Consider the following 16,062-nt stretch of genomic DNA (forward strand, 5'->3'; position numbering starts at 1 on the left):
CCCTCTCTCTGCGGCCAGCACACGTGCGTTGGCTCAAGCTCTAGCCCTTCAAATTATTCTCCAGTCTCATGGACCCAGCGAGCCCTTGTGCACGCGAGTGCGGGTACGAAATGGAGGGGAGGTGGGGATATAAAGGCTTTGTCAGCATAAGCTGCGCAGTGACTGCACTCCACACCTGTAGACCATCCGCAGGAGGGCTGAGGAGCCCTCCACAGCACCGCATGTGCTGTGTATGTCTGTGTTACACACAATCTCCTATTGGGGGTGTTACCGACTGGGCCATGGGTAGTCTGGCCTAGTGGTTAAAGCAGGAGTTCGGCCTCTGGGTGGGCAGAGGCCAGGAACAAGGGCCAGAGGGACAGACGCCAAATGCTACAGCTGGAGGGTAACCGCAGTCATAGGTCACAGGTGGAGCTGAGGAGCAGGGACAATGCCAAGGGCATGCTGCACTCTGAGCAGCCAGAGAGGAGCTTTTTTTTAGTTTCCTGGGAAACTGGGCAAGCGGAAGCCCGCCCCATGCTAAAGGATCCCCCCCCCAGCCTAAGGGGGGATCTACAGGACCTCAGAAACCCACTAATTTCGGGGGACAACTAATAAAAGAACAGGGACAGGAGTGCGGTCAAAGGGTCATAAGAAGGGAGCCTGATGCGGACACCGAGCAGAGAACCCCGGACAGCGCCCACTGCTCCTCGAAGGCGTCAAGGGAGCCAGTGGACGCCGCCCAGAGGAACTCCGCCCGGAGACGTGAACGGACTAAGGACCGGAAACAAGCCCCACAGTCGCAGGAGTCTCCATTGGCCAACCACCTCTCCCTGGTCGCGTAGATGGCCATCTTAGCCAGGGCGAGGAGGAGGTTGACCAGGAGGTCCCGTGACTTTGTGGAGCCACAGCTAGGGAGTGCATAGAGAAGGAGGTGAGGGGAAAAGTGCAGCCAGAAACGTAACAGGATATTGGTGAGGAGCCAGTATAGGGGCTGCAGCCTGGCGCACTCTAAGTAAACGTGCGCCAGGGTCTCCCTCATGCCGCAGAAGGGGCAGGTGTCTGGGACAGGGGTAAACCGTGCCAAGTACACGCCCGTGCTCACGGCCCCATGGAGGAGCCGCCAACTGATATCCCCGGCGGGCCTCGGGACCAGGGTGGAGTGAGCTGCTGGGCTGAGAGCCAGCCAGCTGCCCTGCCTGAGCAGTCGGGTGGTGCGGTCAATCAGGCAGCCTGCTGCTGGCCAGCTGTTCTTGTTGGGAGCCCGGAGACTGACTCTGCTGTGGGCCCTAAGCGGGAGTTTTAAAACACATAATTGGGGTCACTGTTTTCTCCTTCTGCTTTTCAAAGCCGGGTTCCCTTCGTTGCCATGAATCCAACCAGACAGGACTCAGAGAGCCCTTAACAGCAAAGATTTACCTGCCGCATTTCAACGGCCGCTGGAAAACTGGCCCCCGTTCCCCATCCGAAGCCCAGGGAATGCTGCAAGTACCAGTAAATGGCAAGAAACCAAGAGCACCCGCAGGCCGGGCTGTACGTAGGGATGTTCTGGTGCCAGCAATGTACGTACTGTGCAGACTGGGAGGAGTGAGCCGCTGCCTCCGTCTGCCGTGGGCAAGGAGAGGCCGAGGTGTTGCCCAGTTGGAGTGGCCTCGCAGGTGACTTTGTAACACGTTTACCTCCTTGAATTCTGACTCTCCTGGGCCATTTAATCGGGGCTCAGCTGCAGGGTTTCCATCTTCTCCTGCCTCTGCCATTGCTCTGGGTAAGGTTCATCAGGCTGCTAAGCCCAGCGTGAGTCTGAGATGCCCTCTGACTTGCTGGCTCCCCAGCTAGTGATGCGTCTGTGGGCCTGGTGGCGATTCTCCTTTTCGGCTCTGACGCACTCTTTCTGGGAGCGGCGTCACGTGTTCTCTCCAAACCACAACTTCTCTTCCGCCTTCGTCTCTTGCTCGTACACGGGCAGGGAGGCTTCCTGAATTAGCGCAGGTAGCGCAGAGAACCGGTCGGGCTTGGAAAGGGCCACTTCTTCTTTCAGTGTTTTGCAGAGATGAGGCAGTGTTAAGCATTTCCCCCCGGCACACGCTGCTCTGGGTCTCTGCGAGTGATGCCTGCGCCCATCCTTGGCCGGCAGCCCTCTTCAAGCCAGGGTAAGCAGCTCTCGGGGTGGGGAAGGCGGTGCTGGGCGGGTGGGCTTGGAGCTCAGTCAGCCGGGGGCATGTTATGAGCCCCCCGAGTGATCTTCCTTAACAGCTGCAGCGCCTGGGGCCGCTCAGCCAGCAGCTCCTTGAGGGAGATGCGTTCAGCGAGGCACCAGGCAGATCTGTGGCTCCAGTCTGACAATAGGCTCAGGTTTATTTCAAATGCCATACCCAAGACTTACCCTCCACCTAGGCTGATTTCCATGCAATGGGGTTTCATGGCTGTAGAGGAAGGCAAAAACCTCTTTCTGGCCGATGCCATTGAGTAGCTAGCAGCTGGGTGTAGGGCTCAGCTGTGGATCTGTGTGTGCTGTACTGAGCTGGGTAAGTGCTGTTCTCCCCGCCTTTAGAGATGGGGAAACTGAGGCACATGGGGTGCAAAGGCTTACTAGTGTTAAGTATATGGATTAACCTGGAAAAGGTCACAAAGCAAGTCGGGGCAGAGCTGGGGTAGGACCCTGGTCTCTTAGAGCCCAGTCGGGCACCTTGACCATTGGAGAGCACTGCCTTTCTAGACAGGGATCTTGATGCTTAATAGAACGCTACCTGGAAGGCTCTGGAGCCGTTTCCCTTGTACGTTAGCCTCTGTGCAGATGTGACAGGTATTGGATTTCAAAGCAGCACCCATGTTACCAGGGCTCCGTGGCTCCCTGAGAGCTTCCTGAGTCCAGTTGTGGTGGTGGAGCCATTCTGCTGTGACAAGGGACCGGAAAGGCAGCGTCACAGGCAGAGATTTATTATCTTTTGGCCTGAGATGTGGGTGGTATCCTGGTGATTGAATTCTTGCTGGCTTTGTAATAGCGTCCTCGCCTGGCCCTTTGTAAGTGCGCCAGCCTTCCTCCCACAGATCGGCTTGTCCAACCTGAGCCAGTGTAATTCAGCACCGCTCCAGGGACCTAAACCTGCTCAGCGGCCACCTACTTCTGGGTGTCCCAGGGTGCCCTGAGGTGGGCTCGCACTGGGAAGGCTTTGTTAGATCACGAAGCGCTCTGTTGGGAGACCCCTGGAAGGTACATCTCTGGAAGGGGCTGTGGGTTTATTTGGCCTAAATTCAGACCCATTGTGAATGTGGAAGTTCTCTGGAAGGCTGCTGTGCAGCATTCCGGTAAGGGAGACTGAACAAGGAACAGAGAGGGGGGGCCACGCCCAGAGAAGTCAATCTCCTAGCTGCATTCACATTGCTTCTCCGCCCCCTCCCCCCCCCACAAGACGGGAGGACACGTGAGTCCTTCCCTTGCTAATCCCAGGCCCATGCTTCCCATTAGCTGGGAAGTCAGGGCCTTTCATTTTTAGTTGAACCGCCTCTGCTAAAGAAACCCCTTGGCCTTAAATTATAGGGAAGTAATTGTTCCTCAGCTCTTCACTGTGCCCCCACCCCCAAAATGAGGGGGGGATTAGTGATTTAACTCACCTGTGCTAATCACAGTTTAAAGCAGCAAGTAGGAAAGCTCGATTTAAGTGATCAGTTTTAGTCTGGTTTTGAATTTGTGCTGTAGTAACCTTTTTCTGATTCTCACTGATTGGTATAATTTGTTACTACTTTTTGCTAAGCAGGAGGAGACACTATCTCTATATCACTTAAGCAATTAGGTAGCTTACTGTACATTTATTCAGATTCTTAATTTTTACATTTTTGATGGTAAGAAAATGGTGAATGATGCATTTCTTCTTTACGAGGTGATTAATTTTTTACTTGTGGCTTGTACCAAGCTGCATTTGTAGAGAAGTTGGAATTAAATAAAAAATGCACAAAACCAGCATTTTAAAAATTGTTTTTAAATAAAACTACATTAAATGTGCTTGATACATAAGAAAAAAAGTACATTTCTCAAACATCTTTTGCACTTAAAACTAAATGATTTATTAAACAAAGGAACTATTATCTGTAGTTAATAAATTTAACTAATTTCTGGTCACCAATCCCGTCAAGATTTTAGAACTAGTAGATCTTATCTCTCTTGCTTCATTTTTATTCATTGATTGGAAGCAGAAAACAAGTTTTTCTGCTCTTTCAACTCCCAATCAGTTTCTCAACTTCAGATGAACTGGTCATTGAACTGAGTAAACTGAACTGAAGGCAATATTCTCTCTGAACCTGCGGAAGAGATTACTGCTGTCAAAGCTGCTTTAGCACTTCAGTGAACTCTGGTTCCAAGTGCTTAGCCAGTGACATCCACCAGTTCAGGAGTTTGACTTTCTTAAAAACTTTTGGCACCAAACGTACTGCTTGATTATATTTAATTTACATTATTTTAATAGATTATAGTCAATTTAGGCCTTAATACGGGTTTTCATAATTTCAAATTTAATTTACATGGGTTTAGTTTTAAAAAGAAAAAATATTTAAATAATAAAAGGACATTTTAAATAAATAAAAAAAAGCTTCTCTGATTATTTTATTTTAAAAAGCCTGGATTTTATCCATCGTGTTGCAAACCTTTCACCTCCCTGCATTTGGCTGCCTGTCCTGGTGTGAGAATAACCTCTCTGACAACAGGCCTGGGTCATGTTGGGTAACCCCCAGGAGTTACTCCTGATTGCCCCTGGTGTGAAGGAGAGAGAGATCAGCCTCAAGACCTCTATCCTGTCACAATATGTGACATCCCGTCTTGGTCCTGGACTCTTGTCTGCCCTAGAGAATCTCCAGCAGATGTTCCCAGTGGTAGCTCCCAGCAGCACAAATAGACCAGGCTGTGGTGGGCTCCTTGCTGCTGAGATCTGCTCCTGAGCACCAAATCCACAGTGGAGTGCTCAAAACCGGGGTCATGTTTGTGTCAAGTGGGGATGCCCTGACCCAAAAAGGGTGGAGTTCTGACCCTTGGTTCCAAGGTAGAGGTGATGGTTTCCTCCTTCACCCTAGCCTAGCTGCTGTTTATATCTGAAACCTGGCTCTGGGTGTGTTTGCTTTTGTATAAGCTTGGCTACACTTACAAATTTGCAGCGCTGCAGCAGGGTGTGAAAACACACCCTCTGCAGCGCTGCAAATTGCGGCGCTACAAAGCGCCAGTGTAGTCAAAGCCCCAGCGCGGGGAGCCGCGCTCCCAGCGCTGTCCGTTATTCCTGCTGGGAGAGTTTTCTCCCAGCGCTGGTGCTTTGATTACACTTAGCGCTTCAAAGCGCTGCCGCGGCAGCGCTTTGAAATGCAAGTGTAGCCAAAGCCTATAGTCTTTGTGGTTTGCCCCATCTTTCTGTCCATCCTAAAAATGTTTTCTCTCTACCTCTGAGTGGAGCCGTTCTAGAGACCCAAACACACACCCAGGCTCCTTGCTGGGCTACTGTCTTGCTCAGTCCCTCTAGAAATGTACCCCAAATCTTGCAGTTATTTGGAAGGCAGTGGCGCATGGCTTCCGTCTCTGCCCACAGCCTTCCAGGGCGATAGACAGTGTGTGAACTCTGCAGTTGGGTCTTTGCTTGAATATTGCAAGTCAAATTGCTGCTGAGGATCAGGAGCGAACAAACTGCACCTAAACCATGAGAATGAGATGGGTGTCATCTGTAGGAGGATTTAGGCAGCTGGAGCACAGGGTGCTGGAGGATCAGTAGGTGGGAGAGCCGTTTCTCCCTGAGATGACAGTGAACTGCATGGCGGCAGGGGCTGCTGAAAGAGCCATCTTTCTGTTGAGGTGACAATTGGGGTGCTTCAAAAATATGGAGGCACTTTTCATAAGACTACAGTAGTAATCTGCTGTCCAGACCAAATTCCTCCTTGGGTAATTACAGCCTGTTAACCTCAATCCCCCTATAATTTCACTTGGATGTGAGCGTCATCATTTCCTGCGAAATTCTGCAGTGCATCTTTTACAGAATCACTGTGTTCTGCCCCAGAGGAGGCTGCATTTCAGTGGTGACATGAGTTTTTGTTTTGTTTTGTTTTTTTTATATATAGACACAGTTTGAGTGCTTCGGGAGCGACCTGGAATGCCAGTGCCACAGCAGGGCAGGCTGTTGAGTTACGTCTAACCCTTTTAACACGGCTACTTGTGAGTTAACAGGACTCCAGAGCTTTTACATTGTTATTTTTTGAGCTGGTTTGAGATTCTACTTCCTTAAAGTGCATTTTCTTACTTGCAAACTTTCTCTGGCTCCCCAGCAGAGATGTTATCTGCTCTCTGTCATAGCTACCTTCGCTCTCTGGGAAGGAAATCCTTGTAAGGTAATTAGCTCGTAACTTAAATTAATGACATCTGAAAGGGACATTTAAAACCACTCAGGAGTAACAGCCCTTTGGACTCAAAATAATCCAATTATTTGGCCTCCAAAGGCAGTGATCTCACTAGCCATGCTAGAGACCCCCCCCCACCCGCTCCCCGGTTTTCCATTAACTCTCTTTCCACAGCACTTGCCTTAGGCTTTGTCTGTACAGAGGGTTTGACCTAGTGACTGTTCCCAGTTAGTTGCACTGGTACCAGATTGCTCCTAACTGGGTTCTGAAAGCAATCCTGCAGCAGCAAGAGGAGTGGGGTGTGTGTGGGGAAGATCCCCCTCAATAGAACGGCTGCAATGAAATCTGTGCACCCCACCTATGGTGCATGGAGCTGGGGGCGGAGGGCAGAGGTGGGAGGAAGAGGGATGCTGCAAAACAGGATGCATGCAAACCCAGGCCAGTGCATTGCTTTTATCTGCAGGTTCCATGGGTGGAGCCGATTCCTGTTTTGAAACAGGGTTTGTGGCACTGGAGCTAATTGTAGCAGATAGTGCAGTGGTTTCCTCTGCTAGGGGCTTGGAGCAGTGCAGGTGCATGGGTAGCTGACATGGGAGCAAATCCCTCCATGCCTGAGAGCCGCCATCCACAACACTATAAATTGCATGAATCCGAGAGACTCTTGCATGGGTGTAAGAGCAAAGAGGCTGAGCCATGGATCAGTGCTGCGGGGAAGGGACAACGCATCCGCCCCACAGAGCCAGTGGGGGGGCATGCAATTGAAATCGGGGGGAGTTCTGAAGAAGCTTGCAGGAGACGAGCTCCCCATAGGACCCTATGGAGTCATTCCACTGTCCTCTGCCAAACCCCCGGGGCACTTGGCAATGGCTGTGCAGAGGGGTGAAGGGAGGCTGATTGGGGCTGCAGCACTGCTCCCTTGGGTGCCCCGCTCCAGTCTCCTGATTTTTGTGGGTCATGTGGCAGCCAGGAAGCTCCGTGAGGTAAGGCCCATCTCTTCGCAATGCGTAGAACACCTAGTACCATGGAGGCCCTGAGCCTCGACTGGGCTCTTAGGGCCTATCAAACAGAGAAGCGTTGCCTCACCGTCTCCAGCTCTGAGCAGCAACTGAAGTCATGCAAGTGACCCATGACTGGGCACAGGTAGCTGGCGTACGAGTCCCGCTCAAGGCTCGTTGGTTTTCCCTGAGGGTAAAATATCCCAGATTTTTGCAAACCATCGGTTTTTATTTCCCAGCTGCTAATGAGGCAAAACCTCACCAAGGAGGGGGCCCCTCATGGAGTGGCGGATGATACCATCCATTCATTTAAAATGCAAGTGTAACGTGTTTCCATCAGTAGCCAGAGTCTTTGGGGTTTTGGTCAGTTCCATTTGCTACCCACCAGACAACCAGGCAGTGTTCTCTCTGGCATGGCTCCCTGATGGAGAAGCCCATTCTCTATAGCAGAGGCACTCCAACTGGGGGGCGCAGAATGTATTCTGGCAGGGCATGAGAAGCCTTAGAGGCGGGGGGGGTGGGAGACTGACTGCGCACATTCATGCTTTTGCACCCATGGAGAGCAGCAGCTGCTGGCCGGGCGCCCAGCTCTGAAAGCAGCACCTCCACCAGCAGCAGCGCAGAAGTAAGGCTGGCAATGCCGTACCGTGCCACTCTTCCTACTGCTGCTAGCAGCGGCGCTGCCTTCAGAGCTGGGTGCCCAGCTGGCAGGTGCTGCTTCTCTGCTTTGTGGCTGCAGAGTGGTGGCTGCTGGCCGGATACTCGGAGCGGAGGCATAAACTACCACAGACACAAAGAAAGGGGGCACAATCAAATAAGTTTGAGAACCACTGCTCTATAGCATAGTCGGAGGGAGGGAGGAGCCCTACAGAGATTGGCACGTGGTTAACAAACCCAGGCTGCCTTCTGCATATACCTGCAAACTGAAGGCCCACGCTTGCTAGGATGCTGAAGGCGGCGGTCTCCAGGTGGCATGCTGGGGCAGCAGTCAGGCAGACGTACCTGTTCACTAACAGCTCTCTGGTAGCTCTGGCTTAGGGAGAGGTCTTGATCCTGCTCTGTCATGTAGCAAACACGCCTCCTGCGGAGCTGCCTGGTGCAGTTCTCCGTGCCACCTGATACCCCATGAGTGACACGGACGGCTTTCTGGAGCCCATGGGCTGAGACTCCGTTCTCTAGCCAAACACTGTTCATTGTTTCCCCTGCCCGAGAATGTAGGCTCCCTGGGGCAGAGACAGGTTTCTATCTGGACAGCACCCAGCACAGGGGGGTCTTCGTCCAGGGCTGTGGTTCCTAAGTGCCACTGTAATCCTCCTTCTCCTCCTCACACCTTGCACATGCTGGAAGCAACAAAGGGGTTATTAGGCTGCGAAGCCGTGAGGTGGGGAGAAGAGGCAGCGAGTGCATTCTGCTGTAGTGACACTTTCAGCCTGCGGTGTTGCCATTGGACACACCCAGTTAGCATCGGTGAGACAGAGAATGGAAATGCACAGCGGAATCCTCACAAATGATGGGACCTCATCTCTACTGGGATGTTTTATCAACTTCTCTGGCGCCTGCAGTTACCTTCTGAGCCTTTTCTTTTTTACCATTAATTTAATCTTTTTGTTTTCTCCTCCTAGATCAAATGGCTCCAATCCGGGCCACTCTGCTGCTGCTGTTTTCGAGCCTGCTCCAGGCCTCTGCTTACAAGCTGCCAGCCATCCAGCTCAGTGGCCAAGATGATACAGTTCGCGAGAGCACGGCAGCAGGCGGGCTTCCTGCAGCTGAGGGCTCTCAGCGGGGCCAGTGGGTGTGGGACACAGCAGGGTCTGGGAGCACTGACTTCCCTGTGTTTAACCGTGAGAAGAGGGAAGCTGAGGTGAAGTCATCCAATCATTCCGCTGAAGAGACCACCACCTCCACCAGCCACCACAACACATTCTCCATGACTACTTCAGAGTATCCCATGGAAGAACCCGAGTCCTCTCCAGATCCTGAACTGCTAGAGGAAAGTACGACCCAATATGATAATGCTACCGCTACAGCAGAGCCATTGCCTGATGACAGCGCTGACAACATCTCCACAGAAGTGGCCAAAGTTACAGCGGGCAGCCATCTTGATACCCCAGCCAAGGTGGCCCCAACTCAGGGCTGCAGCAATGTCTCTTCAGAAGCGGCAGTCGCTGGGACAGAAGAAATCCTCATGAGCAGCACAGAGAGCATGGAACATGTCTCCTCTGTCGGGCCAATGGGAGTGAAGGTGCTGGGGGAGAGCTCACCTACTTCGCCACCTGAATCTCAGACGGAGTCCTCTGACGAAGTCCTGCTTGTGAAGGAGTTGGCCAGTTGGAGGCCTGGCCTCTCTGTGGTGGGAAAGACGCATTCTCCTCACGCGAGGCCCACAGCGGGTGGCTCTGTCACAGCGAAAGTCCCCTTGCAGCAGCTGCCCATTCACACAAATATCCTGGTAGGGAAGTGTTTGCTGGCCATCTTCATCCTAGCTCTTGTGGCTGCCACCTTCATCGTCTGCACCGCCGTCCTCGGCACCCTGCTGTGGCGCCAGAAGCGTGTCTGCCGGGTGCGCCGGCACAACAACACTGAGATGGTGTGTATCTCGGCCCTGCTGCCCGACGGCGAGCCGGTGGCCAATGGGGAGAAGCCCAGCAAGGTAAAGAGGATGAAGATGCCCACGGACAACAGCTCGGAGAACGAAGGAGACAACCTGACTGTGAGCAGCTTCCTGCCGGACCATTAGACAAGTCGCCACCTGCCCAGGGGTTCTCCGAGTCTCATTTCCTGGGCCATCCAGCCCCCTCCTGGCACTGGAGTGACCCTATCCATCCCGACATCTCTTGGGTGCAGTGTCCTAGGTGGCCATCTAACTAGGCTTAAGGTTGCCTCAGTCTGTGTTACGTAAGTATGGGACGTGCTGTATTTAGCCACAGCAGGGCCCAGCCCTGAGAGCCACTGAGCAACCTCAACCCCAAAAGACACCTGGCATCCGGCAAGAGAGAACCTCCAGCGAAGAGCATTTGCCAGGCGCAGACACTGCTGAGCATATGGAATGGGGGTCCTGGTGACCCTGGTTAGTTCTTCCACCTGGCTTGGGGATTTTGAAACTGCTGTTCTGTCCTCTTGACCTTCACCTGCCTGCTGCTTTTGATGCTATACGCAAGGGGCCAGATCGTTAGCTGGCGTGAATCAGACAGCTCCTGGGAAGCCGATGGAGTTACCCCAGCTGAGGAACTGGCCCAGGCAGTGTTACAACTGGGACGCTCCTTTAATTTATACTAATGTACAAGGGGCATGTTACTATTTTGCACTTAAATGGGTGAAGGAATCTCAGTTTAATGTTCCTTGTTCAAATGAATAACATAAAAATCTCTGTGTACCTGTCTGTGGTGAAGTCTCTTCTGTGAACACCTTCTGGCATGGCCTGGGCCCTTTAAGACAGTGGCTCTCAACCCTTCTGTACAGGGACCCACCTCCCATTCAGCAATCTGGGAAAGTCTGGGTGGTCACACCCCTGACACCTCTTCAGGGGTGCTGGCCCTGGGCTCACATGCCACCACCTGGAGGGGAGTGTCAGGGCGAGCTGCTCAGAGACAGCCCTGGGCAACGTCACCCCCCGGGCCACTCTTCAGAGCCCGTTCCCTCTCCGGTGCTGCGTGACGGGCTGTGGGCAGCCCAGTGCTGAACTCCAGGCAGTCGCTGGCCATAACTGTAGGTATCAAACACGGGGCAGGGACCCCGCACTGGGAGGGAAATGTCGGACCCCATTCCTCTCTTGACTGTCCGAGTCACGGGCCTGTAGGTTCCAGTCTTGGTAATGTGTCCCTGCCCCGTGGTCTCAAACATCTGACACTGGGTGAGCTTTTCTTATAGGAAGGCACAGGCCAGAGGACAGTTACTGTTTGCTGCATCTTCTCTTGTGATGAGCCTTTTGCGCTGGGGGCTGTAGTGTGCTATTCACAATGAAATTGCAGGCTTGTGGCTAAACGTGCTGTGATTATTTTTATGCCGCATGTTCCGAGTTCGCCGCTGTTGAAATCAATATTCCGGGGGCCTCCTAGCTCTGTCGAGCGGTGACTCACTGAGCCCTATCTGATCAGACACAGGGAAGGAAACGGTTCTTTGCACAGGAAAGTCCCAGGAGCTTGTGGTTAGTTAGGGCCCAACTCGGCAAACTGCTGAGCCCCTCCCTGCCTCATCCGTGCTGAGCTGCATGTTGCTTTTTTTTGACCTGGTCGTTCACCATCAGCAGGAGCAGGGCTACGGTAGCTTCAGGAAGCTTGTAAGCCTGCCCGTTACATTTCTGCCTTCATCCCTAGCTCACCAGCCGCTAGGGAGAAAACGGGAGGGAGGGCGGATTCTCCCACAGAGCCGCAGATGTCCGTGCCAAGCGGCGAACTCCATCCGGCCTCTCTGCGGCAACTCGCAAACGGCGCGGGCGGGCAGGCCTCTTGGGTGCAGCAGGAGGCGGTAGAGTGGAATTGGAGCCCGGGGTCAGAGATGGAGTCAGAGGCCAGGTGCCAGAGCCAAAGTCACCTGGAGTGAGACAAGGCAGGAGCAGGACTGGAGCCAGGCTGGGAACTCAGCTGTGGGCGAATGTTTTGGGCAGCCACCACTCTGCTGCTGCTGCTGCTTGGCCTAAGAGCTGGGCTGCTGCCTCTTCCGACCACGCTGGTCCGGCTGCCTGCTGCAGGCCAGTGCCACTCATTCGGTTGCCTGCAGACTGGCTCTGCTGCAGGCCTTGATTCCAGACAAAAGGATGGGCTCGTGGTTAAGATGCTGGACTAGGAGTCAGACGATCTGGGTTCAATTCCTGGCTGTGTGTCACCGTGAGAAAGGCAGGTCATCTCTCTCTGCCTCAGTTTCCTCCATCTGTAATACTGAGATAATGGCACTTCCTGTTACAGGAGTGCTTTGTATGTGTCAATAGCTAATAGAGAAGGTGTTGGTAGCTGGCGCTCAAGAATAGGTTGGGGTTTTGCAGGACCAATTCAACTCATGGTGGTTGTGCAACTGCAAATGGCTTTCTCTAGCAGCCCCAGGAGGTGCCCCTCCCTCACCAGGGAGCTTCAGCTGATCCAAATCAGGTTTCTCTACAAGCACCGCCCCCACTGAAAATCAGATTAAACACTCCACGCTAGTCCGTCCTCTGCTCTGATCTTGGAGCAATGGTTTGCTGCGATCAATAACAGTACAGGGAGCCCATGTCACCTGACTGCCCCAGCAGCTAAGGGAGGAGATGATTAAATCTCCATCCTGCGGGCACTAGAATACTCCCCCTCCTGAAATAGGGGAGCTGTCGCCCAGGGCTGCATCAAAAGGAAAGTGAGCAGCTTGGCTGAGAAGGCAACAGTGACATCTAGGGCCCTCCAGAGGGACAGCCTGGTTCCTAGCTCACCCATCCGCCCAAGCTGTCCCGCTGGCTGGCTGCCTCTGCGGGGTGCCTTCCTCCCCCCTGTTAGTGCTCTTTCGGGCTATCCCCACCCGTGCCGAGGCCCTGCGCTTTCCCAGGCACGCAGCAGGGTCAAGGTGCGACCTATCCCCTAGTCCCCCGCTGCTCCTGGGCCTCCATTCCCACCCCACCCCTCCTTTCTAGAGCCTCTTCCCCAGGATATGGGCCTGGGTTACCACCTGGCCCATCACAAGCCCTGGGCATAGAGAGCTCCTCTGAGATTATGCCACTGCTGCGTGCCAGCCACCGGGGCGTAACCGATGCCAATTCCTTTAACAACGATCGTCTCCTAACGCGGTGCATGGCTCAGAGCCAGGCCACAGGTGGCGACCTGCCCGGCACCGAACTGGCCACGCTCCCCGGCTGCGTGTTGTGTATCGGCGCAGCGCCCCTGTGAGGTGGGAGCAGTGATTCTTGGAGGGGGAATTCTGAGAGGGGCAAGCCCAGAGAGACACCTGAGACAGTTCCTGATGGACTCACGCTGGCTTTTCTCACCCTCTCTCAAGGGAAGTTTTGCAGCCCTGGCGCCGTGTGCCAGGTTAACTCAACAGGGGCAGGTTTGGGGCCTTGTGTTCGAGGGGAGGGGACACTGAGAGGAGAGAGCCTTGCTGGGACGATCACTGCTCCTCAGCCTGGCTAGCAGGCAGGCGATGCAGAGAGCAATGAAATTCCAGAGGAGAACAGGGTGGGGGCCCCAGTTGCTATATAAGGTAGGTGTGCCAGATACACCCTCCAGCAGAGACAGACGTCTGCACTGGCTTCTGCACGGTACCCAAGTGGTGGTTTGGATCGACACTGACTTTGTCTGAACCAGTTCATGCAGCTGTCCAAGACCGTGTGCAGGAAAGTCTCACTCTTCAGAGCACAACGGCACCCAGGAAACTGCCCCTTCCAGGAACCCATCTGGGCACCGTCTTCCCACCACGGGCACCATTAATCAGTGGCTGAATCTGCCAGCATTCTGCTCGCTTGCTTCTGAGCAGCACATGCTTTGGAAGACAGGGACCACATGTCTGCTATGGGAGGGCACAGCTGGCCTTGCAAAAAGAACCCCTCACTGGCACAATCCTTTGGCTTCTTGGGGAAAAAACGACTGGCCAGTGGGGAGGGACGTACATACAGGTGTTGAGGAGGATGGATGTTGGAAAATGTTTAGCAAAAGCTGATTTCTGGCTGCTTGCTTGAGTGGTTAACCACAGTAGCAAGCCGGCTCCCTGAAGGAGATAACTTGTTTCACAGGCTTTGCACCTCCCAGCACGACTCGGCAAATAAACTGAGTATGTCCGAGCCACGTGTTATCTCATATGAAGTACAATATGCAATGTGTGAGCCATTATGGTCTTCTGTTCTAGTAGGGAGCTTTGAAGCAGGCAAATCAGCGGGACAGAGGCCACTGAACTTAGGTGAGAGTGATGAACCAGGGGTGAGATCCTGCATGTTCCTGGGTAGGACTTTGGATTATAGACTAGACTGACCCAAGAGAATCTGTTCTGGCTTTTCTGTCACATGGAACCCCTGCTTGCTGGGACAGGACTTTGGGAGTTCAGTGGGCTCCCCTACAGGGCAGACATGATCAATAAACCCCATGGTTAATGTGTTTCAATAGACAGTCTCAATGTCTTGATTTAAGGAGCTTCTTGGAGAGAACCAGGATGCTCTTGGAACCTGCAGGCATTAAGCACCCCCAAGGTCCAGTAATTCCCTGTCTCCCTCTGAAGTGCAGATCCAGGGGAAAATAGCTCTTCTAGTCATGGCTGTGCAGCTCTGAGTGCCAGGGGAGCAGAGATTAGCAATGAGGAGATCTCAGAGGTGTTGGCAGCCAGCGCATGGAGATGCCTGGAGACAGCACAGTGCAGCGATTGCTGTTCTTGGCTTTCTCTGGGGAAACACATTGGCGGGAATGTTTTTACTGAGGTTTGAAAGCCAAGAAATGGAATTTGAGAATAGGAGCTTCCCAGTGTTGGATCTTGTTCATCTGCCTACTAACGGAAATGAAATGCATGGAGCAATAGTCTCTCTTAGCCACTGTTCATGCCTTAGGTCTGCAACTTTCCACAGGACTCCTGCAAAGCTTGAGCCCTCTGCCTGTGTCCGGGGAGCAAAGTGACTGACCATTTCTCGGGCTGCCCACGTTGGCAGAGTTTTCCTCCTGCAGACCGAGAGTAGCAGGAAGAAACCGCCTGCTTTATTTGAGGGGCTTGCTCAGCTCTGAATAAGATGCTGGTTGGTTTTATGCTAGAACATGGTGGTGTCACTAGAGGGCGCTTAGACTTTGCCCATTTCAGGGCTGCATTGGCGAGGTAGCGCCAGCCAATGCACGGAAGGGGAGCACCTGGGACGGGTTCTGGTAGCTTGAAGATTTTTTTCAATTATATTTTAAAAAACTCATGTACTGAATTTAAAAATACCGATCGTTAAAGTATGCGAAGGGGTTTTCTGCTGTGCTGCCAATGTTAGGAGGGTCTTTCCATGTGGCTGGCCTACAGCAAGAATACCAGCCACCCCTCCTACCCTTCCCCTCTCTTCACATGCCTGCCTGCAAGTTTTAGCTTTGCTGCTGCTCCTGGGAAGCACCCCTTGCAAGGCCTGGGGCATAACTTGTACGTGAGCTTGTGCAGGGCAGCGTGGGAGCGATGAGGTTACACTCGGGCAAGAGACGCCCAGTGCAAATGGCCATCAGCTGGGGCACAGCGTAGTCCGGGAGCAGCCCTAGAGCCGAGACGTGAAGAGTCAGAGCTGGTTAGCTCAGGATTGTTAATAGCATCATTGTCCCTCCTCAGACAGAGCTGATATCGATGGGCTCTGAGACCAGAACATACCCCATCGCTACACGTCCACACACACTCCCTCCATGGCTTTTGGTGATAGCTGGAATGAAAGTAACATGATTATTAACCTCAGCTGATGCTTTCTGCCCATGCCTGCTCATTCCGAGAATTTTTCATGTAGAGACCTGGCTTCTCCTGTACACCTGCACAGGTGCCCTACCATCACCACTCATCCCAAGCAACATGCCTCCCCTGTGATCTGCAGGCACCACCTACCTAACCAAACCGTGGGTCTCTCTAGCCAGAGGCTCTGGCCTTCCCCTGAGCTAACAAGCCCATGCCTATCTCAGCGAACCAGAAGAACTTACTCAGAAGCTAACTCCTGCTAACAGGTCAGGCCAGGACAAGACTGTGATGTCTGGTTACTGAATCGGGGCCATAGTAAGTAGAGCATCCTTATTCAGCTGAACAGGGGTGGACGTGAGCACATCTTTAATCGCTTTCCTGAATC

The 16,062-nt window shown here is 53.1% G+C and overlaps 1 protein-coding gene across 1 annotated transcript; it reads left to right on the top strand.

Annotated features, from left to right (window-relative positions):
* The first annotated feature begins 1,950 nt into the window (after positions 1 to 1,950).
* SELPLG (selectin P ligand) lies at positions 1,951 to 10,716 on the top strand. Its single transcript, XM_044989523.1, is given in 4 exon segments — positions 1,951 to 2,129; positions 8,960 to 9,702; positions 9,705 to 9,812; positions 9,814 to 10,716. Coding segments are annotated over 4 exon segments (1,155 nt in total). The 5' UTR covers positions 1,951 to 2,086; the 3' UTR covers positions 10,075 to 10,716.
* The last annotated feature ends 5,346 nt before the right edge of the window (positions 10,717 to 16,062 follow it).

Source organism: Mauremys mutica, chromosome 16 (assembly GCF_020497125.1).
Source record: "Mauremys mutica isolate MM-2020 ecotype Southern chromosome 16, ASM2049712v1, whole genome shotgun sequence".
NCBI lineage: Eukaryota > Metazoa > Chordata > Testudines > Geoemydidae > Mauremys > Mauremys mutica.